This window comes from Pristis pectinata, chromosome 4 (assembly GCF_009764475.1).
Source record: "Pristis pectinata isolate sPriPec2 chromosome 4, sPriPec2.1.pri, whole genome shotgun sequence".
Lineage (NCBI taxonomy): Eukaryota > Metazoa > Chordata > Chondrichthyes > Rhinopristiformes > Pristidae > Pristis > Pristis pectinata.
In genome coordinates, this window is record NC_067408.1 from 14844178 (window position 1) to 14869856 (window position 25679).

The following is a 25679-nucleotide window of genomic DNA, read 5'->3' on the forward strand; positions in this document are numbered from 1 at the left end:
AAGTGATTCCTCATTTCTCAAAATTGGGACCATGAAGGTAAGTGGAGAGTTTTAACTTTGAGTGTCCTGTTGATTTGCTTTCTGACTTTCTGACATCCACCTTGGCTAGAATCCCATTGCCACCAACCAGTACCACATCAAGTTCTACTCATCCAGTCCTTGTCGGGACCGATTTCACCCCTTTCCTTCTGGTGCATGGATTTCAAAGCCTTAATCTTGACTTTACAATCACTCAATGGTGCAGTAAGTAGAGCTGCAACTTCACAACTCCAGTGACCAGGGTTTCACCTTGACCACCAGTGCAGTTAGTGTACAGCAACAAACAATCTGCTGGAAGAACTGAACAGGTTGAGCAACATCTGCGGGGTAAAGGAACTGTTGACGTTTTGGGTCAAAACCCTGCATCAGGTCTGAGAGTGGAGAGGGGAGATGGTTGGTATAAAGAAGAGAGGGGGAGTGGTATGACAGGAGCCCGAGTCCACCAATCACCTCTGGAAAGGATGTTATTGAGCTGGAAAGGAGGCAGAAAGGATGGATGTTATCAGAAATGGAGGGCTTGAGATACAAGGAGAGGGTGGATAGGCTGGGCCTTTTTCCCCTGGAGCATAGGAGGTTGAGGACTGACCTTAGAGAGATTTATAAAATCATGAGGGGTATAGATAAGGTGCATGGTTACAGTCTTTTTCCCAGCATAAGAGAGTCTACACCTAGAGGGCAGAGGTTTAAGGTGAAAGATTAAAAAGGGACCTGTGGGGCAAGTGCTTCACACGAGAGGGTGGGGGGTATATGGAGCAAGCTGCCAGAGGAAGCTGTAGAGGCGGCTACAATTGCAACATCTAAAAGACATTTAGACAGGTACCTGGTTAGGACAGCTTTAGAGGGATATGGACCAAACACAGGTAATTGCGACCAGCCCAGGTAGACAACTTGGTCAGCACAGATTAGTTGGGCTGAAGGGCTTGTTTCTGTGCTCTGCTACTCTCTGGCTCCAATAGATTGGGCAGAGTCAACATGAATTTGTGAAGGGGAATCACTTACCTGTCAGAGTTTTCTGGCATTGCAACCAACAGAATCGATAAGGGGGAACCAGTAAATGCAATGTATTTGGTATTTCAAAAAACTTTCAATAAGGCGCTGCATGGAAGTTCATTAAAAAAGTTAGAGAACATGGGATTGAGGGTAATGCAATGGCTTGGATTAAGGACTGTTTAAATGACAGAAAACAGCAGGAATAGAAAGGCAAATTTTGAATTGAGAGGCTGTGTCTGGTGGGGTTTAAGGCTTAGGCTGAAGCTGTTTGCAATCTATCAGTGGTTTAGGTGAGGGGAATCAAGTGTAATATATCCAAGTTTGCTCACGTTGAGTTGGATGGTGATGTGAATTGTGAAAGGGATGTTAGAAAGGCTTCAGAGGGATAAAGGTGAGGACATGGGAGGTGGAATAAAATGTAGAAAGATTGTGAGGTCATCCATTTTGGCAGAAAAATAGAAAAACAGAACTTTTAAATGGTGAGAGACTGAAAGTGTTGGTGTTCAGAAGTCCTTGTACACAAAACACTGTAAGTTGCCATGCAGGTACAGTAAGCAATTAGGAAAGCAAACAGTGTGTTAGCATTTATTGCGAGAGGATCTGAATAGAAGAGAGAAGAAACCTTCATGAAATTATATAGGATTCTGGTGTTACTGCACCTGGAATATTCCATACAGCTCTGGAGTTCTTACCTAAGGAAGTATATACGTGTGATATGTCCTGATGCAGGGTTTCAACCCGAAACATCATCAGTTTTTTCCTCCCACAGATGCTGCTTGACCCTCTGAGTTCCCCCAGCAGATTGTTTGTTGCTCCTGATTCCAGCATCTGCAGTCTCTTGTGTCTCCATATACCTGTGATAGAGTGAGTGTAACACCAAAGGTTCAAAGGAATGGCACAGCAGACACAAAGGAACCATATGGCCTATTCCAGGTTCTATTTCTTGTGTTGGGCTGCATGGTAGTGTTGCGGTTAGCGCGACGCTATTATAGCGCCAGCGATCGGGGTTCGATTCCTGTCGCTGTCTGTAAGGAGTTTGTACGTTCTCCCGTGTCTGTGTGGGTTTCCTCCGGGTGCTCCGGTTTCCTCCCACATTCCAAAGACGTACAGGTAGGTTCATTTGGGTTTAAAAAGTGGGCTGCGCAGACTCGTTGGGCCGGAAGGGCCTGTTACCACGCTGTCAATAAAATTTAAATTTAATTTAATTCTTTTAATTGCGCAATCCTTGAAGTTGATCCATGCCTCAAAAAGCGTGTTAAGTCAGTGGTGTGTAAAAGCGATAGCTCATATCTTGTGTGAGAGATCCTGGCTGCAATATACTAATGTGCAGGAAGTTCAAGGTGCTCCAGGCAACAGAACAGACCTTGCTCACGACTACAGCTGGTAGAGGAACTGAGGTAGGTTGCAGGGGTGGGGATGTGGCATGGAGATGGACAGAGTGGCACAAGGGGACGAGAAATACAGTTTTAAGGGATCATGATTTTCAACAATGTGTTGGGATCAGTGGACTGGGACTGAAGGTGATTTGTACCAAACAGGGGGACACATAGAAGCAAGGGTTAAGTTAAAACCGGGAGACAGATCCTGGTGTCAAAATCCATGGTAATGAACCTGATAAGCCTTTAAGTAGTTCACACGGAACATAGAACATGGAACACTACAGCACAGTACAGGTCCTTTGGTCCACAATGTTGTGCTGACATTTTATACTGCTGTAAGATCTATCTAAACCTTCCCTCCCACATCGCCCCCCATTTCTCGATCATTCATATCAAGGGAAGCTTCACCTCCCTTGAGAAGACCTGCTTCTGCTTGAGTGATCTGTGTCATCCATGAACCAGGCATACACAAATAAATATGAAGCATCAAGTCACCTCATTGCATAGGCACATCATCTGATCATTGTTGAATTACATGAGCTGTACAATGTGCCAGTTTTGATCTAATTTTTTGACATAATATATAAGATTGTTGCACCATGCAACAGAATTTCTCTTTCAAGTTCCTTCCTGTTTCTATCTCCACTTATTGAGGCAAATTCATGCCTGAACAATTCTCCACGTAAAAAGATCTGACCCCTGATTTTTGCTTAACGTTGATTACCATACCCAAAGTGAATATGAAACAAACCAGAAAAATGCTAGGAGCACTCAGTTGTCTCTTGATATCCAAATACCTATTGTTCTCTGTCTTGAAAAAGTTAACACTTCAGAATCAGAATCAGAGTAAGATTTATTATCACTGACTTATATGATGTGAAATGTGTTGTTTTGCAACAGCCTTACAGTGCAAAGATATAAAATTACTGTAAGTTACAAAAAAGAAATAGATAGTGCAAAAAAGGAATAACAAGGTAGTTTTCATGGGTTCATGGACCATTCAAAAATTAATCTGTTTTATTCCAAGTCAATTTATCTAAATTCATCATGCTCTTTGCAATCTGCACTTTGTAGGAAAATGCCCTTAAATATTTTTAAAGGCAATTGCTTTCAGAGATGTGAAACTGTTTAAAATTTTTGGGTAAGGGAGAGACAAAACTTTGGCATAGATTCTTGAGCAGTGAAGAAATGAAACTGTGTAAATATGATGCTATATTGCCCTCAGTAGGATCAGTGGTGATATTACAACTCCAAGGCATTTATTGAAACTTCAATGAGTCACACAAGTCAGAGAGGAAATACAAACAGTTGCAGATAAACAGCAAACTACTTATGCACACGATCTGAAGAGATATGAAATATACAAAACACATTCAGTTATTTACTGTTTCTTACAGAGCATAGTTTAACTCTTTCTTTAATCAGACACTAAAATTGACTATATGACATGTAGAGAAGTGGATGACACAGGAGATTCTGCAGATGCTGGAATCTGGAGCAACACACACAAAACGCTGGAGGAACTCAGCAGGTCGGGCAGCATCTATGGAGGGAAATAAACAGTCGACGTTTCGGGTCAAGACCCTTCATCAGGACTGGAAAGGAAGAGGGCGGAAACCAAAATAGAAAGGTCGGGGAGGGGGAGGACCACAGGCTGGCAGGTGATAGGTGAGCCCAGGTGAGAGGGGGAAGGTAGGTGGGTGAGGGAGGGGGCATGAAAGGGAGTGATGTGAGAAGCTGGGAGGTGACAGGTAGAAGAGGCAAAGGGCTGAAGAAGAAGGAATCCGGTAGGAGAGGGCAGTAGACCATGGAATAAAGGGAAGGAGGTGGGCAACAGATGGGCAGGTCGTGAGGGTGGGGGAGGGGAAAGAGAAGGGGTGGGGGGGCCACAGGAATGAGGGAAAACAAAGGAGGGGCAAAGGAAAAAAAAGGAGGTGAAGAGGGGAGGGGTTACCGGAAGTTGGAGAAATCGATGCTGAGGCCGTCAGGTTGGAGACTCCCAAGGCGGAATATGAGGTGTTGTTCCTCCAACCTGCATCTGGCCTCAATGTGGCAGTAGAGGAGGCCATGGACAGACATGTCAGTATGGGAATCGGATGTGAAATTGAAGTGGTTGGACACCGTTTTGCGGCAGACGGAACAAAGTTGCTCGACAAAGCAGTCACCCGACCTGAATCAGGTTTCACTGATTTAAAGGAGGCCGCACCAGGAGCATCGGATGCAGTAAATGACACTCTCGGATTCATAGGTTAAAAAGTGCCTCACCTGGAAGGACTCTCTGGGGCCCTGAATGGTGGTGAGGGAGGAGGTTTGGGGACAGGTGTAGCACTTCGCATTGTTGCAAGGATAAATGCTGGGAGGGTCATCAATGGGGAGCAACGAGTGAACAAGGGAGTCACGGAGAGAGCGATCCCTACAGAAAGTGTTGGGGGGTAGGAGAAGGGGACGATGTTCCTGGTGGTGGGATCCCATTGAAGGTGGTGGAAATTATGGAGAATGATGTGTTGGATACAGAGGCTCATGGGGTGGTAGGTGAGGACAAGGGGTCCCTGTTATGTTGGGGGTGGGGATTGAGTGAGGTCAGACATATGGGAAATGGCGGAGATGCGGGCGAGGGCTGCATTGATGGTGGTGGAAGGAAAACCTCGTTTACTGAAAAAAGAGGACATCTTTAATGTCCTGGAATGGAAAGCCTCATCATGGGAACAGATGCAGTGGAGGCCGAGGAACTGGGAGAAGGAAATGGCATCCTTGCAAGTGACAGGGTGGGAAGAAGTTTAGTCAAGGTAACTGTGGGAGTCAGTGGGTTTGTAAAAGATGTCGGTGGATAATCTGTCTCCAGAGATGGAGACAGAAGGATCCAGAAAGGGGAGAGAAGTGTTGGAGATGGACCAAGTAAATTCAAGGGCAGTGTAGCAGTTGGAGGAAAAATTGATGAAATTGATGAGCTCAGCATGGATGCAGGAAGCAGCACCAATGCAGTCGTCAATGTAGCGGAGAAAGAGTTGGGGAGCATTACCAGTGTCGGCTTGGAACATGGACAGTTCCACGTAGAGGCGAAAAGGCAGGCATAACTGGGGCCCATGCGAGTGCCCATGGCCACACCTTTGGTCTGGAGAAAGTGCGAGGAGCCAAAAGAGAAGTTGTTGAGGGTGACTACCATTTCTGCCCGATGAAGGAGGGTGGCGGTGGAGGGGAACTGGTTGGGTCTGCTGTTGAGAAAGAAGCAGAGAGCCTTAGGCCCTCCTGATGGGGGATGGAAATGTACAGGGACTGGTAAAAATGAGGGAAAATGAGGGCCGGGGAACTGAAAGTTGTTGAAGTGATGGAAGGCATGCCAAGTGTCACAGACGTAGGTGGGAAGAGACTGGACCAAGGGGGACAAAATGGAGCCAAGATATGAGGACACGAGTTCAGTGGGGCAGGAGCAGGTGAAAGCAATTGGCCTACTGGGACAGTTACTTTTGTGGATCTTGGATAGGAGGTAGAAACAGGCAGTGCAGGCTGGGGGAACTATAAGGTTAGAGGCTGTGAGGGGAGATCTCCAGAGGTGATGAAGTCAGTGACAGTGCGGGAGACAATGGCCTAATACTCCTTGGTGGGGTCCTGGTTGAGGGGTAAGTAGGAGGAGGTGTCTGAGAGTTAACGTCTGGCCTCGGCAAGATAAAGGTCAGTCTGCCAGACTACAAACAGCATCGCCCTTATCTGCAGCTTTGATGGTAAGATTAGGATTAGTACGGAGAGAGTGGAAGGCAGTGCATTCAGAGGGGGTGAGGTTGGAATAGGGAACGGGAGTGGTGAAGTCAAGACAGTTAATGTCCCGTCAGCAGTTTGAGATGAAAAGATCTGGAGTGGGCAGAAGGCCAGGACGAGGTGTCCAGAGGAGGAAGAGGGTTTAAGGCAGGAGAAGAGGTCATTAGTGAGGGGTTGGGGAATCCTTGCTTGATGGTCAGATTAAGATTAGTACGTTGATGGTCAGATTAGGATTAGTAAGAAATGGATAAATCAAGTTAGAGAAATGGGTTATCAATATGGGTTGATCTCATGATTTATGGTCTATGGGCTTGACAAGTTTATCACTTTGGATAAAATACACCATTTCCTTTGGCTCATGATGAATGCTGTGTGTAAATGTAAATTGGTGTGTAATGTTTATAATATGAGGGCGTGTGTGTGTGAAATGGTATCTAAATATCAACAAGTGAGTGTATGATTTACTGTCTAATTGAGTAATTCCTTTGGCTTTGAACACTCTAATTGTAGTCTGTAAGTACAGAAATTAATGAATAAACAAAACATTGGATGTCTCTTGTAATCCCACATTCCCTGAAAGAAAAAGACCTGTATTTAAATAATGCTTACATGACCTCAAGATGTCCCGAAATGATTTACTTCCAGCAGCTAATTTGTGGAATCATGTCATGTCTTTCCTGCCCTTTTCAGAATGACCTAGAACACTCCATGACCAATGATGTACTTTTGGAGTGTTGCTGCTCTTGAAATGGAGGAAACATGGGAACCAAATTAAACAAGCTCACACAAAAAGCAGTGAATAGATACCTGGACGTGTGTAGGAATTTAACATTGCTGGGTTTTGGGAGGCCACAAAAGATAAGATATCTTTATTAGTCATATGTATATCGAAACACACAGTGAAATGCATCATTTGCGTAGAGGGTTCTGGGGGCAGCCCGCAAGTGCTGCCGCGCTTCCGGCACCAGCATAGCATGCCCACAACTTCCTAACCCGTACGTCTTTGTAATGTGGGAGGAAACCGGAGCACCCAGAGGAAACCCACGCTGATACATGGAGAACGTACAAACTCCTTACAGGCAGTGGCCAGAATTGAACCCGGGTCGCTGGCACTGTAATAGCATTTACGCTAACCACTACACTACAGTGCCTGCCCCCTTAACGCTATGTGTGTATATTCAAGAGTAGTGTGGGGTTCAAGATTGAATCTTGTAATCCATGTTAATCAGTGAGGTGGGTGACCAGTTTCTGATCCCTTCCCCCTTTTCCTTTCTGCTTGTAGATGCCTTTCCTCATGGATTCTGACTCCAGCTTCAGAGAAATTGGTACTAATCATTCACATTTTTCTGGAGGCATATCAGTCCACAAATGTATGTTTAAGATATACTGACAGACATCCTAGCTAAAGTGTTATTATTTAATCATAGCTAAGCTCCAGGTCATCAGTTCTCAAAGAGAGCAAGCCAAGTCCTAGAAGGTATAAGACTGCACTCTTTGTACTATGCTCTTAGGCCCTCCCCAGTCCTTTTAAGTTCGAAACTGATTCCTCCCTCACACTAAACTAGAACAAAGCGAGTGATAAGGATAAGTAAAATGGCAAACCATTATCGTCAAAGCTGTATCAGAGAAACCATGTTTAAACCTCTGAGCAAATCACAACAATCTGTGATTGTTCTGTCAGCTACTGTTTTTTTCTGATGGTCAGTGACAGGTAAAATCTATTCAAATTGACTTAAATAATTTTTTAAGAAGCATTTTTAAATGCATTTAATTAAAAACAAATGCTAAAAAATGAGAAGCATTGAAATAAAGTAAAATAATAGTAGTTCTTAAAGATTAAACTGCAGATGCTGGAAATCTGAAGTGAATGCAGAAAATGCAGGAAGTAGCTCAGGCAGTGCCTGTGGAAAGAGAAATTTGCATTAATGTTTTATCAGCCTGAAATGGTGGCTTTACCTTTCTCTCCGCAGATGCTGCCTGAATCATTGGGTACAGCATTTCCTATTTTCACTCCCTGGCTTAAGGTTGAGAGACCAGATGTGAAAGATGTTTACTCCTTACCTCCACTCACCCCCTCTCTCCAGCATGTCTGCACTCAGCTCAGTGAAAAGTCTGATTAAGCATGGACGGTCAGATGAGGCGACATGCACATCTGGGAAAGCCTGTTATGTGCCGAGTTCAAAACGGTCGATAACCTGGTGTGGCCTTACTGACTCAGTCCCATGTCACTCCTGCCATAACATCACTGCTGGTAATACGATAGTTATATGAAGCCATGCAAGCAAGAGTCAAATCAATTGACTGTATTAAGCTGGTGCACTTGGGTTTAAGCTGAATTCAAGATCAATGGAAACTGGCTGACAACTTTGAACATTGCAGAGAAGGCACAGCACTATTTTGTACTTAAAAACAAAAGCACTGCCAAAATCTGGGTGTTGGCAGTTGGGGTGTTATCAGCGGATGGCTGCAGACCTGAGTGGGGTCAGAGGCCGGGATGACAATGACATCACGTCGACTATTTCTTTCCTCCCACAGATGCTGCTCGACCTGCCGAGTTCCTCCAGCAGATTGTGTGTTGACAATGATGTGATATCGGGGGAAGTGAAAGAGTTTGGGCTGGGTGAGGCAGACGGTCAATGAAGCAGATGGAAACTGGGGACAGGAGGACAGTGATCTGGGGAAGTGTCTGGAGGAGGTTTAAATGCAGAATAATTATCACATTACTGCCTTCCAAACTCAACATTGAGTTCAGCAACTTTAGAACGTTTAGTATTTCTGGCATCTTTATTTCAGTTTTCCAGAATCCACTCTATATTCCTTCGGTAATTTTTGGTATTTGTTCTGCACCAACATTCCCTCCACTGACTTTAGTTCCCCATTACTCCCTCGTCAGTTAATCTCTACACCTGTCAATCCCATCAAAGACCTTATATTTTTCATCTTTTTTTAATAAGGTATCTTTATTAGTCACATGTACAGTACATCGAAACACACAGTGAAATGCAGCTTTTGCGTGGAGTGTTCTGAGGGCAGCCCGCAAGTGTCGCCACACTTCCGACGCCAATATAGCATGCCCACAACTTCCTAACCCGTACGTATTTGGAATGTGGGAGGAAACCGGAGCACCCGGAGGAAACCTACACAGACAGGGGAGAACATACAAACTTCTTAGAGACAGCGGCAGGAATTGAACCCGGGGAATAATGCCTTGTCTCCTCACTCTCCTTTGTACAGACAAAGGAGTTGCTTATGTTGGGTCATCCATTTATTGAAAAATTGAATAAGAAACAAAATTTGAAGATCTGTAATCAAAATAAAACCACGTTTTATTGAATTTATTACAAAATTAAAAGGAAAACACTTTCTGTACAAACATACAGAGAAACAATATATTACACACTGGCCACACAAATAAAACATGCCTAGAAATTCATGGTGCCAAATATGCTAGATAGTGGCATCAGTGTGTTGTCCTTTGCTGGATTTTGGAGACATGGTACAACACACTGTTATGATTATACAGTATACTTAACACTCCTGATTGGGATGAATTTCTGGGCTATATACTCACATTTTACTAAAATGGTTGAGATAACACATGTTAGCACACCTATACCAGTGAGAATGGAGATGTGCTACAACTTCTATCTCCAGTTTTAAAATCACTGTACAATGAGTGTCACTATATCACTGTAATGTTTACCTTGGCCACCAACGTGGGTCATTCTGGGAAGTTGATCAGTTTGCATCACCATCGGACACAAGACTCACATTGGTGTAGCACAATTTGTTATGAACCCTTGCAGACACAGAATTCTGTTAAAGTTCCCCCTCCCCTCCATAAAATATATGACCATGAAAGGCAGTCTCCAGGCTGTGGTCTTCAAACACAATAGCCAATTTTATATGTCAGTCTTCAGGCAGAAAGCCATATTAAAAAGAGAGACTGCTTTACATTCAAAGCCTAATTGAGGCCAATGGTTTGAATGGAATGGAGGGTAATGACTATAAGTGATTCTAGCATGTCATATAGGTCCAGGTATTTGATAGTGTATACTATTGTACATCATTACTAATTGTAGGAGTGTATTACATAAAATAAGTCTTGGTTCAATGTACAATAAAACTTAAGATGCCAGTTGTTGAAAGTGAAACCCAAGATAATATTAACTGAATGTTTCTGCATCAATTTGGATTCAAGAGAAAGTTTTATTTTGATACATCAAGTTCTGACCAATAATTCTTTGAGTATGTAGATAGTGCAACCACTTTCCTCCAATAAAATACAATTCAAGTCAGGTCAAGAAGCATATTATTGAAAGAAAGAAAAGCTTGCTTTTACGTAATGCCTTTCAGGATATCCCTAATAACTTCCAGCTAAGAAGTCTAGTCACTGTGAAAAGAAGGAAATATGGCAGCCAATTGTATAAAAGGTGCTTCCACAACAGAAATTGATAACAACCAAATAATCCGCTGTTTAGTAATGCTGAGTAAGGGATGAGTATTGGTCAAGACACTAGGGAAAATGCCCCTTCCGCTTTTCTTCAAAATAGTGGTGTGGCTATCTTTTTGTCCACAGGAGAGAAAACAGACAGGACCTTGTCTCATCTAAGTCAACCTAAATGTTTGTACTCAAGTCCTTGAGGTGGGATGTGAACCAAGAACATTCTGCTTCTAAAGTGACAAATCTACTAAATAAGCCAGAGTTTATATTACTAAGGGCCAGGGTTGAGTCCTTGCCTACAGTGCTTCAAGCCAGCAGCAAGGTACTCATCCAAGGCTGAGAGAAATGCTGAATTATCAAGTATCTAGGAATGCGCAGATGTTGCTCTCCCTCGGGCAGAGGAGAAGGCACTGCTTTTTTTAAAAAGTATTTTGCATATTAGAATATTATTAGATTTTGGATAACTTTACCCTTTTGTGGGGAACTTCTTTTCCTTCAGCAAACTCATTTGAAGCTCGTTCTGTTTGTGACTGAGGTTCACACTGTTACCTACTCTCACCAGCTCTGACATGCAGAAATATGCCTGTATTTCCCTGAACTACTCCTCAGTGATAAATTCTTTATGTAAATATGATTCTTTCCTTTTATAAGAATATCATCCACGACTTAGAATCCATTCCCACACATTTCGATAACTTGTTCAGTGGCCAATTGATTGAAATGGACATTGGACACAAATACATCTGCTTTATCACATCTTTGTTCTTTAAGTTGGAAGCCTGTTTTTACAGCTATAGGGGCTTGCCTGTAATTTCCTAAAGTTGAATAATTAATTTTTCATTTTGTGAATTGCTTGCATGAAGAAATGTAAAGAATGCTGGGGAATGGAATCATTTCTTTCTCAATTTATAGATAAGACTAATGTTTATTTCCTGGTCAGGTAGATTTAAAGTAAAGATTGTGTTCAAAGTAAAGACTGTCAGTGATTGCAGTATCAGTTCCCATGTAAAATAACAAAGGAGCTTTCTGCAACATTATAAACATTATCACAACCCAATCCCACAAAAACATGCTGAATTCAAATTGTGACAGTCAAACATGACAAGTATTAAATTGGCTTTCATGTTATTTTCAGACGTGCATAACCATTAAGAGCATACCTGATGCAAGTATCCATTAGCAAACAGACAGCATACAGAATATTGTCCACACTCTTATTATTTCAATACTTTTGTGGTTGGGGAGAGGTTATATTTGCATAGTACTAAAAAGACCAAATTTTCACAATCTCGCAAAGTTTACAGTGTGAAAAGTTACAATATGGTATGTGTTTTCTCAGTTTCTTGTCAGTCTTCGGAGGGATGTTAACACCCAATGTCATCTCAGTGCTGTGCCTGCTCTGCTGCTGTGCACACACATGGCCACAGGACCTGTCAGCCTGGAACACTAATAAATAGCCCTGTTGTCCAGAGGATGTCGAGACTCCCATTCCACTTGTACCCACAATGAATCTGTGAGGGTGGCCTTCCAGACCATGGCTTTGAAAAGTCATAGTGCATGATAAGAATTGTGAAGAAGTCGTCCCATTAAAACATCACCTCTTCACAGCTACCATAGTCACTCTCCATTAGATCAGAGTCTTCATAACAGGTGGGCACCACCAGGTGGGGTGTCATGCCCTGGGCATGCATGGGCCCACACTCCGCGTAGGACGGCTGGGCCACACTGAGACGGACGTGAACCTTCTGGTAGCCCTGATGAGGGGGGATGCCCGGCACCTGGGCCTTGAGCAGCTCTGCTGGGTAGTAGCTGATGGCAGTGTATTCGTTCTGGCAGCGGGATGGCAGTAAAGGCATCGGATTGCCGTCGGGAAAGTCCTCCAACCCCTGATCGTTGTACTGTGGAGGCAGAGGTGCCCGCTTGCTCCATTTGGGGTGGTGGTCCAGGGGGAATGGGAAGCCGTCAAATGTGTCAAAATGTTCGTTGCCCATTGGATGTTGGAGATTCTCCTCCATTCCTTCATAATGTGGGTATTCCTGTGTTCTTGAGGGCTGGTGCTGGGGAGACCAGACTGGAGGATCACCATGATAGACTGAAATTTCAAACAAATTGAAAGAAATGTTAACGTGCTTATTCTATCTCCACACAAATAATCATCAGGATTTTCAGAAAGAAACTGAGATTGTACACAGTCTTTTCTCTATTGTTACATAGTTTCTTGTGGCCTTTAGAGTTGTACCACACAGAAAGGAGCCCTTCAGCCCACCACATGCTTGCTGACCTCTTTGCCCATCTACACACATATTGATTCAATTTTTCTTAGCCTAAGCTAAGATAGAATCTTTATTAGTCACATGTACATCAAAACACACAGTGAAATGCATCTTTTGCGTAGAGTGTTCTGGGGGCAGTCCGCAAGTGCCGCCGCGCTTCCGGCGCCAACATAGTATGCCCACAACTTCCTAATTCGTACGTCTTTGGAATGTGGGAGGAAACCAGAGCACCCAGAGGAAACCCACGCAGTCACGGGGAGAATGTACAAATTCCTTACAGACAGTGGCCGGAATTGAACCTGGGTCACTGGCGCTGTAATAGCGTTATGCTAACCGCTACACTACTGTACCAGCTCATACAAGTCTGGCTTGTTAGGCAGGTTACTATTAATAACACAGGCCAAGAGGCAGGCAATTGCCCCCATGAGGCCATTTCAACTTTAATCACAGATATTCCCATTGTTCTACACATCCCTCTTCCACCTTCTCTCCTACTGAAAACTAACTGGTATCTGTCTCATGCATTTAAGGTGAGAGGGGAAAAGGTTAAAGGAGATGTGCTGGACAAGTTTTGTTTTACACAGAGACTGGCAGGTGCCTGGAACAGGCTGCCAAAAGTAGTAGTGGAACCAGATATGATAGTTGTGCTTAAGAGGCTTTTACACATGAACATGTAGGGGATGTGCAGGCAGGAAGAGATTTAGTTTACTTTGGCACAGACATAGTGGGCCAAAGGGCCTTTTCCTGTGCTGTACTGTTCTACACTCTATGTTCTTTCCTAGTTCTGCTGAAGGTTTGTAGACCCAAAATGTTGAGTGTTTCTCTTCCCACATATGCAGCTTGACCTGCTGAATTTCTCCAGCATTTTCTGCTTTTATTTCAGATATCCTGCATCTGCAGTTTTTATTTTTGATTTTCACTTACATAATTTCTCCCTTCTACCCAATTTAGAGTGTCCCTGGACTGTACCTCGATGGCTAATGCTGAAGATAAGGACCTTTCATCAGCTCAGCACACACGTGGTGAGGTATTCATATTCTCTACTGTTAATTTCTCTTTCCCTTCCAGGGTTCTGAACCACTATATCTTACTCCACTATTCCAGGTTTTTATGTTCACCCTCTCCAACATAACAAAGCCTACTCTAACCATTCACACATTATCTGGTCTCACCACGTTTCTTTCATTTGTCTGATTTCTCTCATTGCACCTTCTTTTGTCTAATGTCATTATCACTTGTGCTGGTTCTCCACCTGATCACTACACAGCTCATTGTTTCTCTTGTGTATGCATTTACATTCCTTCACTCACAGAATTATACAGCACAGAAAAAAGAGACACAACAGACTACAGATACTGGAATTTGGAGCAAAATTTCTGGAGGTACTCAGCGGATTCACAGAAGAAAAACATTCCAGCTATTGTGCTTGTGATAGTTCTTTGATGGACCAATTAGTCCCACTTTATACTTCTGATTTGGCCATACGGCGTGTCAATTTGAATTAAATAAGATGAAAGTTTATCTGGGGTGGCACAGTGGCACAGTTAATAGAGCTGCTCCTCATAGTTCCAGTGACCAAAGTTCAATCCTGACCTCTAACGCTGTCTATGTGGAGTTTGCATGTTCTCTCTGTGAACATGCGAGTTTCCTCTAGGTGCTCTGGCTACCTCCCACATCCCAAAGGTTAATTGGTCACTGTAAATTGTCTTAGTGTGAAGGTGATTGGTAGAATCTGGGGGGAGTTGGTGGGAATGTGGGAAGAGTAAAATGGGATTGGTGTAGGGTTAGTATAAATGGGTGCTAGATGATTGGCATGGACTTGCTGGGCCAATGGACCTGTTTCCATGCTGTATGATGATTTTACTGTTGGTCTCAATTCCATTTTCCTGTCTGGTTCCTCCACAGTCCCAGAGTCCAAAAATCTATCTACCTCAGCCTTGAGTTTACTTAATGATTCACAATGTTTAGAGTAGATAACTCTAAGTCATTCTCAACTGTTCTTTGCCCACAGACCTGAAAACTTTCTGTTCCCCTTCAGTTTTACAGCTGAAACATCTTCAAGTTCTGATGAGCATTAACCTGCCGCAAATGTCTACAAATCCTGTGCTGGACTTATGGTTTCTAGTTTTCTTTTGGTTTTGTTATCAAACAAAACAATTTGAGTTGTTGGCAGTTTTGTTAGTTATGTTCAAATTAGGAGCAGGAGTAGGTCATTTGATCCTTCAACCTTGTTCCACCATTTAATAACATCATGGTTGATCTGATTATCTCAACTCTGCTTTCCACTACTTACAGCTCACCCCCTGTCTTTTTAAGAATCTATTTAATTCTTCCTTAAAAATATTCAAAGACTCTGCTCCACCACTCTTTTGAGAAAGAGAGTTCCAAAGATTCACAACCCTCTGAGAGAAAACATTTCGCCTCATCTCTTTCTTGAATGGGCAACCCTTTGTTTGTAAGCAATGATGCCTAGTTCTAGACTCCCACATGACGAAACATCCTCTCCACATCCATCCTATCAAGCTACCTCAGGATCTTATAGTTTTCAATCAAATTACTGCTTACTCTTCTAAATTCCAGTGGATACAAACTCAGCCTTTCTAATACTTCCTCATAAATCAACCTGCCCATTTGATCTGCATATCCACACATGTTGTTACACTGAGCTGTATAGACCTGAAAAGTCCCAGGCTCATAGCCCGGTTTCTGCTGAATTTTCTGCCCTTTGCTCAATTTCTAGAATGCTTATATTTTAATATTTTTTATTTATTTTAATGTCTGATTTATTCTCTGCTTTATACATTTTGATTAATATTCACTATTTGATTCTTTCTTTACATTTTTTTCCTTTTCTTTAAATAATGCTTTTCCATTCATACTGATGATGAAGGGAGGTTCCAATTTGGCAACAGGACCTGACCTGCAAGACAGCTAACACCAAGGCGGCAGAGCCGCGGGGAGTGTAATAATGGTGGAGAAACAATTAAAGAACTGTCAAAAATTATCCAGGCTGTTGCAAGTGCCCTTTGGCTCTTGCATTTATCAGCAGCTGTGTCACAAAGATCAGGGAGGCCTGAAGTTAGACTTTTGGCCTCATTAACCACCTCAGAGCTAACAGGACTGAAGTGGAAGCAAATCAACCTCGACCCTGAGGCACTGTCTAAAAAGGAGAGAATGACTAAGTAGTCATGTGCAAAATAACTAACTACTTAATGGATGAAGATTACAAGAGAAACAGTCTACCTTCAATGTGGGGTTCAATAAGTTTCCTACATTATACTGATGGGTATATTTTAAAAGTACTTCGTTTCACTGGAAAGAGCTTTGGAATGTTTCAAAAAAGAGTTACATAAATGCAAATTTTTCCTTATCTTCTTGGTCTTGCTGGGGTAGATTTTTTTTCTGAACAAAATATCCCTAATTTACCTTATTCAGTAGATGACTAGGCAAAGTTGCAGGGCTCACTTTTAACTTTGGCACTGAGACAAAAACCTAGGAGAAAGAATTGTTCTGTTTCTGCAGAAAGGAGAGGATGAGTATGAACATTTTGTGTTATTCTGGAAGCAGATGTCACTGGCAAGTGCTATCCATCCTCAATTGCTCTTGGGAAGGTAATATAGAACATAGAAAATAGAACAGTACAGCACAGGAACAGGCCCTTCAAACCCACAATGTCTGTGCCAACAATGATGCCAAATTAAGCTAATTCCTTCTGCCTGCACATGATCCATATCCCTCCATTCCCTGTATATTCATGCGCCTCTCTTGAACGCCACTATCGTATCTGCTTCCGCTACCACCCTTGGCAGCATGTTCCAGGCACCTACCACTCTCCACATAAAAAAAACCCTTGAAACTTTCCCCCCTCACCTTAAAGCTATGCCCTCTAGTATTTGACATTTCTACCCTGGGGAAAATTTCTAGCTGTCTACCCTATCTATGATTCTCATAATTTTATAAACTTCTATCACGTCTCACCTCAGCCTCTGATGCTCCAGAGAAAACAATCCAAGTTGTCCACCTCTCCTTATAGCTAATTCCCTCTAATCCAGGCAGCATCCTGGTTCATGAACCACAGCAGGACTTCTAGTAAAGGTTCAGCCACAGTGCTCTTGGCAGGAGTTTCAGGATTTAGATGCAGCACCAATGCAGGAAGGGTGATATACTTCTGATTCAGGATGTTGTAATGCGCAGGTAATGGTATTTCAATGTATCTATTGTCCTTATCTTTCTTGGAAACAGCAGTTGAGGGATTGGGAGCTGCTGTCGAAGTAGACCTGTGAGAAATGCTAGTGAATTTGTCAAATGCTACACAGTGCTTTTCCTGAGCACTGATGTTGGAGGTAGCGAATGCTTAGATTCATGAATGAGGTCACAACCAGTGAGGTAAGTTATCTGTCCAGCAGAGTACCTCTTGAACAGCAAGGGTGAAAATTATTCCCATGTCCTTTAGTTCAAAATGCTAATAGATTTTCCTTTGCTTGTTCAATTCCGGAGATCTGTGACATGGGAACTGACTGTAATTCAGTGCCACTTTAGGAATCTGTTCTGCAAGTTGGGACAGGTTCGATTCTAAGGTTCTCAGGTGGAGAACAGTTGAAAGGCCTCCCAGGAATACTAAAATCAGAATTCAAAGTGGAACTTTCTTCATAAAAATAGGATTAGAGCTTAAGTAAAGGAGTTGTGCACCATTTTAATTCTGACATTATATGCTATCTCACAAGCAAACCAAGCGAGATTATTTCAAGATGTTAGCAAGACCATATTTAATGTCATGTCCAGGTATCCTAAGAAACTGGTCAGGTGCCTCTTCCCGAACTATCAGAATCCATAAATTAATGTTGCCCCAGCTTTATGTCAGGTAGGAATGCCACAATATTGGCTTAGATGTTGGATATTTAAGCCCATTTGGTTACTAAAGCCATTTCACTGTTCTATTGCAAGATTAGGTAACTAAGCATATACATGGTATTCATCCTGGAAATGTCCTGAGCTGCACAGATCATTTGCACTTAGATCAACTCATGAGTCTGATAAGAATATATCTGAGACAATTAACTGAGACAATTATCTGAGACAATTATAACTTGATTCAATAGATAAATCCAAAAGGAGGAGACTCCAAATGCTCTCACCCTCATACTCGCACTCCCAGGTGGTTTTTGGTATCGACTCATTATCCGAGTTAGACGAGGGAGGAGGGGGCAGGTTCGGTGCTACACTGCACACCACGGTTGGCCTGCCCTTGTGGGTTGGAGTGAAGGTGTTGAGTTCTGGCTGTCCCTGCGATCCGAATCCTTGGTAGGAATCTTTGTTTAGGTCATAAGTGGAGCCCTTGAGAATGTTGAGAGGGATGAGTGCTGATGAATGGGAATCACAGCAAAGGTTCTTGGCTGTTTCACTCTTGGAAAGCTCATTGCTGCCCAGAACACTCAGGGTGGGTTGCTTCTTCTTTTTGCACTTGAATTTACGGAAGACAACAAACAGTGCAACAAAGATGCAGACGGCCAGCACTGCCACTGCTATCTCAATGATTTCGTACTTGCTGATGATCAGTGGAGCGATAACAACGTGCTCTGACACAAGCTTCTCACACAAAGTGCCATTGTATCCAGGCACACAGGTGCAGTTAAAGGAACCATGAATGTTCTCACAGCTCCCATTGTTCATGCAAGGATGCTTCAGACATTCATTGAAATCCTCTTTGCACCTGGAAATTCAAAGCAATTAATGTTTAGGAGCTTTCATGGAGGTAACACTTGCATCTAAAGCTAACATCACTGTTTCTATACAAAGTCCTTGCCAACCCCAGCCTGGTCAGAGACTGAGAGCAGCTCCCCTGGGTTAAGGAAGGAAAAAAGGACCAGGCTTTATGGTCCTGTCACATAATGACTTTGGTTTTGTATTGTGTGAAGACAGAAAGCTTTGACTGTGATATCCTCCACAATTCAGAAACGTGGATAGCAAAGCCCATCAGGGAACAGGACTGATGCTAGCTTAGAATTGACAGATTTCAAAATAATCCTGATATACAAGAGTTGTTGACAGACAACAAAGGAAATTACCCTACCTTTTCCTTTTAAAACTTGTTATATTCAATTGAAATATTACTTTATGTTTCACTAGATCTCGAAGGGTATGAAGAACCTTGTGCGCTTATCTCGGAAGAAGCCGGAGATCTGAGGAAGGTCTTTAAAATTAAGAAGGGGTTCAATCTGACGGGCATGAAGGAACTGCTTCCGCTTGAGAGTGAGTAAGAAAAGGAGGCAAAGATGCAAAATAGTCGCAAGCAGATCAAATTAAGAGAAACAGATAGTGGTGAGAATATGAAGATTGTTGCCATATGGAGTAGTTGAACAGAATACATTTGGGAGAAAGTAATAGAAGGGTATGCTGTGCAGTTGAAGGTGAGAGAAGGCCCATTACTACTGCCATTGACATATTGTGCCAAGTGACCTGTTTTTTTCTGTCTACCATCTATAAAATGGAACTAAGAGAGAGTATCAGATATTATCTTCACTGCAGGAAGCTTTAGCACTACTTAACACGTAGTGTAATTCCTGTAGGTTTGGGTGGGTGAAGAGGTGAAAGTTATAAAAATCTTGGAGAGAAATAATAAATCAAATTCATTGTAAATCAATGCCAAGGAATGAGCCAATCAAAGAAGAATAAGGATTGAACTGTAAAATAAACAATGCCAATCTACAGAAAAAATCTACAGGTACATGGATTTGGGTATGGGTAGATCAGATACACAATGTGGAATGTTTGGAATGACTAAGGTTGACGGTCCCTGTAATATTATGCAGGGGCTAGGCAGGGATTTAGTATGATTATCAGTTGAGGGATGTACAAAGGGAATGCTGTTTTCTGAAATAAAGTGCTTTGTTTCAAGCAATGAAGCAACACATTGATATAGCCTGAAGCCAGTGATGTGAGAGATATTCTTTAATCTACCATAATGCACGGCCGTTCTCTTCATTAATTGGAGAGTTGGAAGGAACAGAGACAGGGAATGTAATTCGGTACTTACCTTGGTCCTGAAAACTCCTTTGTGCAGTTACAAGTGTAGCCACTCTTCTGTGGAATGCAAGACCCGCCATTTGAACAGGGCTTTGAGAGGCAAGGGTGGTTGATGTGTTCACAGTGTACACCAAGAATGTTCTTTGGACACTTGCAAAAATATCCTGGATTAAAGACATAAAAGAATAATATTTACATATTGTGTTATTAGCTGCACTATAATAGCCTTCTTTCCCTTTTCTGTTAATTTCATCTCAACCTTTCCATTAAACCAAGACACAAGGGACTGCAGATGCTTGAATCTAGAGCCACAAACAATCTGCTGGCTGAGTTCTGGCATTTCTTTTTTTGTAACTTCAAAATGAAATTAGATACTTGAGGAAATCATCACGTAAACATGTAGGAATAGGGAGGGGAAACGGATGCTGATTTGATTGGTGTATAAAGAGCTAGCAGAGACAGTGGCCTGACTGGCCAATCAGTCATGATGCAGGGTTTCAACCCCAAACCTCGACAATTCCTTTGCCCCACAGATGCTGCTCGACCCGCTGAGTTTTTCCAGCAGATTGTTGACATCATTGATACTTCCATTCTTCATTACGGAGCACAGACAATGAATGTTAATTATTCTACTGGTAAGGAGCATTTTAGTCATAAATCAGCTCACTGAGTTATGAGGTGAGGTGAGAGAAAAGCCCTTTAACTACTATATACAGGGCAAAACACCTTGTCTTTTACTGATGTGTGGATTACTTACCTCCAGATGGAGTTTCAATGCACATTCCTCCATTCTGACATGGTGCTTCCGTACACACTCCAGCAGGGGGGCAACAGGCTTCGATTCCGACAGATGTTTCAACAACCACATTTGGTTCACTTGTCACTTCCCCTTCACTCATGTTACCTCTCTGGAACTTAATAGAACCAAGGCAGCCTTTAAACTCCCTCATAATTTTTCTGTCATTATTGGGTCCTAGATTGTCCTCTAGAACTTCACCCCCAAAGAACACGAAAGCATTTCTGCGGCACGACTTGGAGAGTATGGCAGAACCAATGTGCACAGTGTCTAGCACCAGCATTGCTGACGTCTTGCTTATCTCAACCGCAACAGAGTGCCACAACCCATTGTTGACTGGTTCATTGTCCACTGACAAAACATTATTCTTTCCATCACAGGCATAAGTGAAGACCAGCTTTCCATTAATAATCTGTAAAACATAATCAAACAGAAAGATTTTAAAATATGGCCCTGGACAGAGTAGATGCGGCAAAGTTGTTTCCCATGGTAGGGGAGTCTAGAAAAGAGGGCACGACTTCAGGATTGAAGGGCGCCCATTCAGAACAGAGATGCAGAGAAATTTCTTTAGCCAGAGTGGTGAATCTGTGGAATTTGTTGCCACGGGTGGCTGTGGAGGCAAAGTCATTGCGTGTATTTAAAGCAGAGATTGATAGGTATCTGAGTAGCCAGGGCATCAAAGGTTATGGTGAGAAGGAGGGGGAGTGGGGCTAAATGGGAGAATGGATCAGCTCATGAAAGAATGGCGGAGCACACTCGATGGGCCAAATGGCCGACTTCTGATCCTCTGTCTTATGGTCTGCTAGATCTCTGGAAGTACTGATCCTAACAGCACTTGTTAATGTTATACTGACCACACAATCTCATCAGGTCACCTCCACTCCATTGGTTATTGGTCAGGTCCCCTCTTATTTCAGCAGTGTGTTTCCTATTTATTTTCTTTCTCATCACTTTTGCTCTATCCTCTACCAACAGTCATTCATTCTAAAGGTGCTATACCCCTCTCCATCCCTCACTGGGGTTAAGATAGACTCTTCACCACCTTGATGGATATTTAACGCAAAGGAGAGCTTCTGAGTAGGTACCTATATCAGCACCTGTTTCCACCTGGAACCAGATCATTCTTATAGGGTAGGAGGGCATTTGGCTCACAAGTCTGTGTAGGTTTCTAGAAGAGCACACAGAGGGTGGTGAATATCTAGAATGAGCTGCCAAAGGAGGTGGCAGAGGCAGATACACATTGTTTAAAAGGTGCTTGGAAAGAAAGGCATAGAGGGATATAGACCTAATGCAGGAAAAAGTGATTGGTGTAGACAGGCATCATGGTCAGCATGAATGAGGTGGGCTGGAAGGGCCACTTCCGTGCTGTATAATTCTATGATGGCGTATGATTCTTCTTTGAAAAAAGGCAGGCAGGTATTTATCGCTCAATCAATATTACTAAAACAGCTTATCTATTAACCATCTCATTACAGATGTGGAAGAGTGCTTTGTGGTTGAGAGCTCGATCCACTATGGCAGAGGGGAAGCCACATTTCAGGAAGAAAGAGGACATTTCAGCTACACAAGAGCTTTCAGGAATAGCAATTGCAGAGGAGATTCATCAGGATGTTGCCTCGATTGGAAGACTTCAGTTATGGGGAGAGATTGGATAGGCTGGGTTTGCTTTCCCTGGAGTAAAGGAGGATGAGGGTGACCTGATAGAGGTATATAAAATTATAAGAGACATAAATAGGGTATACAGTCAGAATCAACAAGCCTAATGCTGGGGCACTCAGGGGTCAGTGGTGGGAAATGGACAGTCAATGTTTCAGGTCAAAACCCTTCATTTAGACTGATAGAGAGCCAGTATGAAGAGTGAGGGGAAGGGGTGGAGAAAGAGTGGGCAAGTGACAGGTGGAGCCAGGTAAGGAGCGGTGATAGAATCTTTTTCCCATGGTAGGGGTATCATAACAAGAAAGCATAGGTTTATGGTGAGAGGAAGGAATTTTAAAGGGGATGTGAGGGGAAAGTTTTTTTTTACAGAGGGTGGTTGATATCTGGAACTCATTGCAAGTGGAGACGGTGAAGTCACATACAATCACTATGTTTAAGGGACATTTAGACAGGCACTTAAATAGGCAAGGTATAGAAGGATACGGACGTAATGCAGGTAAATGCGATTAGTGTAAATGGGCAAATAGGTTGGCATGGACATGGGGGCTGATGGGCTCATTCTGTGCTGGACAATCTATAACTATCAATAATTCAAAAGAACAAAATTGAGTGAATTTAGTCAAATATGATCTACCTTCTATAAAACTATGCTGACTCTCATTAACTAATGCAAACCTCTCTGAGTGCCTGTTCATATTTTCCCTGATCATTGTTCCCATAACTTTTTACATCACTGATGTTAAACTGACTAGCCTGTAGTTACCAATATCTTTAGCCATTTCTTGAACATCTTTCTTCCTATTGTGATTATACTACAAATAAAAATTCTCTGGGTTTTCCTGAATGTGAAAGACACTACTTAAGTGGAAGTCTATCTCTCTTTGCATTGAATAGATTACGTTTTTACCTCAAGGCGGCTAAAGTCAGTTCCGTGACTGTACATCACCACTGCCTCTGTCTGCAGTGTTTGCATTTGGAAGTTGATCTTTGTCTTCATTGGATCTTCTTCACTCAGATAACGATACTTCAAGTAACTGCCACCAGTGAATCTCAAAGAAGAATCTGAAATATTAAAATACCTTTGATGCATTTTTGGCTGACAACATATGTGGGTGAACTAAGCTCACATTCGAGCCATAATAGCGCAATACTTTGATGCTCATTTACTCTATGGGCCACATTTTCTGGCACAAGCCAGCACTTATACAGAGAATTGCCAGTTTACCAGAACTTAACAGCATACTCCCAAAGTCCAGTGTTGGCATTGTATTAATTTGGCAAGAGCTTTTTCCAACCTGCCATTTATGCTGCTAGCTGCCTGTGTATTCCATCTGTGGAGTCCTTGTGGACTCCAACCAGGTGGTGTGAACTTCCACAGACTTCTTAGCTCTCAGGCTGGGAAATATGGCCACAGAGCCCACGGCAAGTTAAACCTGACACAAATACAGCTGTCCCGTTAAAATGAATGGGAGAATTTGTTTTAATTAATTTAAATGTTTTTTAGTGCATGTGTGTTTGCGTGTGTGTGCATGTGTATATCTGTTTCTATGTGTGTGTGTTGTGTGTTTCTGTGTGTGTATGTGTGAAAGATATCAGGGATACAGGATTACAGCAATGAGTTTAGATTGGAGAAGCTGGGTTTGTTCTCCATGGAGTAAAGAAGGCTGAGGGGTAGAATTGATAGAAGTAAACAAGGTTATGACTGGTTTAGATAGGGCTGTTCACCCATTAGTGGATGCTTTGAAAACGAGATGGCACAGAACTACATCCTTTGGGAATAGATAAAAGGGAGATGAGAAGTAAAGCATTTCTTACACAGAGGGTCGATATGATTTGGAATTCACTGGCTGTAGGGGTGGTGGAAGCAAAATTGATTGATCAGTGCACTCAAAAGGAAGTTGGATAGGCATATGAGAGAGAGAGAGAGAGAGAGAGAGAGAGAGAGAGAGAGAGAGAGAGAGAGAGAGAGAGTCATTTGCGGAATTATGGTGAAAGAATAGGGGAATGGGTCTGGATTAATCTACTAAGAGCTGGCATAAACTCAATGGACTGAATGGCCTCCTTCTGTACCATAACAATTCTTTGATTTTGTGAATGCAATTAATAAGAATGCATTGGATGAATGTTTGCTTTTCTGGGATGCTGCTGAAGTTCAGATATTTGCTGTGTGACTGTATCACTTGGAACCCATTTATCTACAACTGGTTTATAAATTGTCCAAACAATCTGGATCTCTTAATATGTTAACGAGTTTGATTGGCTGACTGAATACATTTATATATCGACCCAGTAATGTTCTACGAGCATCTTGGCTGTGTTTCTATTAGACAAGATACTCATAAAGCATTGCTGGGCCCATATATTAATGTACTGATGATTCCATATACACATGATGTCTGACCAAATACCACATGAATTCCCTGAAGCTAACAAAAGAGATTTAGATCTTTAGCAAAACTTTAGCTGGTATTCTTTATTGCAGCCTTGACAATATAAGAAGATGAACACTGAATAAAAAGTTTATTCTTCACTGTTCACCAATCAAGAAGGGATTTTTATTAAATGCAGCAAGGTGTTATAATCTGAAATGCACTGACTGAAAGCACAGAGAAAGTAGACATGAAATCACAACTTAAGAGAATTGAACATGTAGCTGAAAAGAATAAAAAATTCACAGGTACAGAGAAACACCAGCAAATTGGGACTAACTGAATGGTTCTTTCAGAATCAACACAGCCATGATGGTATAAATGGCCTCCTTTTGTGCTATATGGTCCTCGAAATTAGTATTGAAGCAGTACAGCTCTGAACTGAAAGGCGGTTGTGTAAGAGTGATTGAAGGATGAGATCATCCTGAAAATCTTCTGCTTTATTTGCAGTCTGTGTACAGTTTCCTTGTGCAATAACAGTGGTGTCAGGGGATAGGCATGTTTGCCATTGGTTAAAGTGAACAGTCATTTTTATGGTTGACTCACGGTGAGCAAGAGGAAAAGAGAATAACAAAGATGTAATTATATATTGGTGAAGGCAATAAACTAGTGCAGTGCCGGCAAGACTTAGAAACAGCTTGCAAAACTGTCTAAGATGTGAAACAGGCTTAGCAAGAAACTAATGGACCATAGAGTTTGGTTATGCTTTGGAATAAATTGTAGATCACTAACATACATTCCTATAGCCCGTACACTGGTTCAGAGGGTGGTTAGTGCAAGAGGTTTATGTTGATAAAGATGGTGAGAAGGAGAGGGTAAGGAAGGGGATTGGTGCAGGAAAAAATGAAGATGAGAAAAAGGTCCTACTGAGGCAACTGAAGTCAGGGAGGGAGGTGG

General features: G+C 42.4%; 1 protein-coding gene across 1 annotated transcript in view; it reads right to left on the reverse strand.

Moving 5' to 3' along the window:
- Window positions 1–9469: 9469 nt before the first annotated feature.
- Window positions 9470–25679, reverse strand: part of LOC127569976 (protocadherin Fat 1-like) — a 149359-nt gene continuing 133149 nt past the window's right edge. The window contains exons 20-24 of the mRNA XM_052015107.1: window positions 23261–23415; window positions 20659–21109; window positions 19912–20065; window positions 18014–18588; window positions 9470–12697 (exon numbers count right to left, since the gene is read on the reverse strand). Of these exons, the coding sequence (XP_051871067.1) occupies window positions 12192–12697; window positions 18014–18588; window positions 19912–20065; window positions 20659–21109; window positions 23261–23415 (1841 nt within the window). The 3' untranslated portion in view covers window positions 9470–12191. The remainder of the gene's footprint in view (window positions 12698–18013; window positions 18589–19911; window positions 20066–20658; window positions 21110–23260; window positions 23416–25679) is intronic.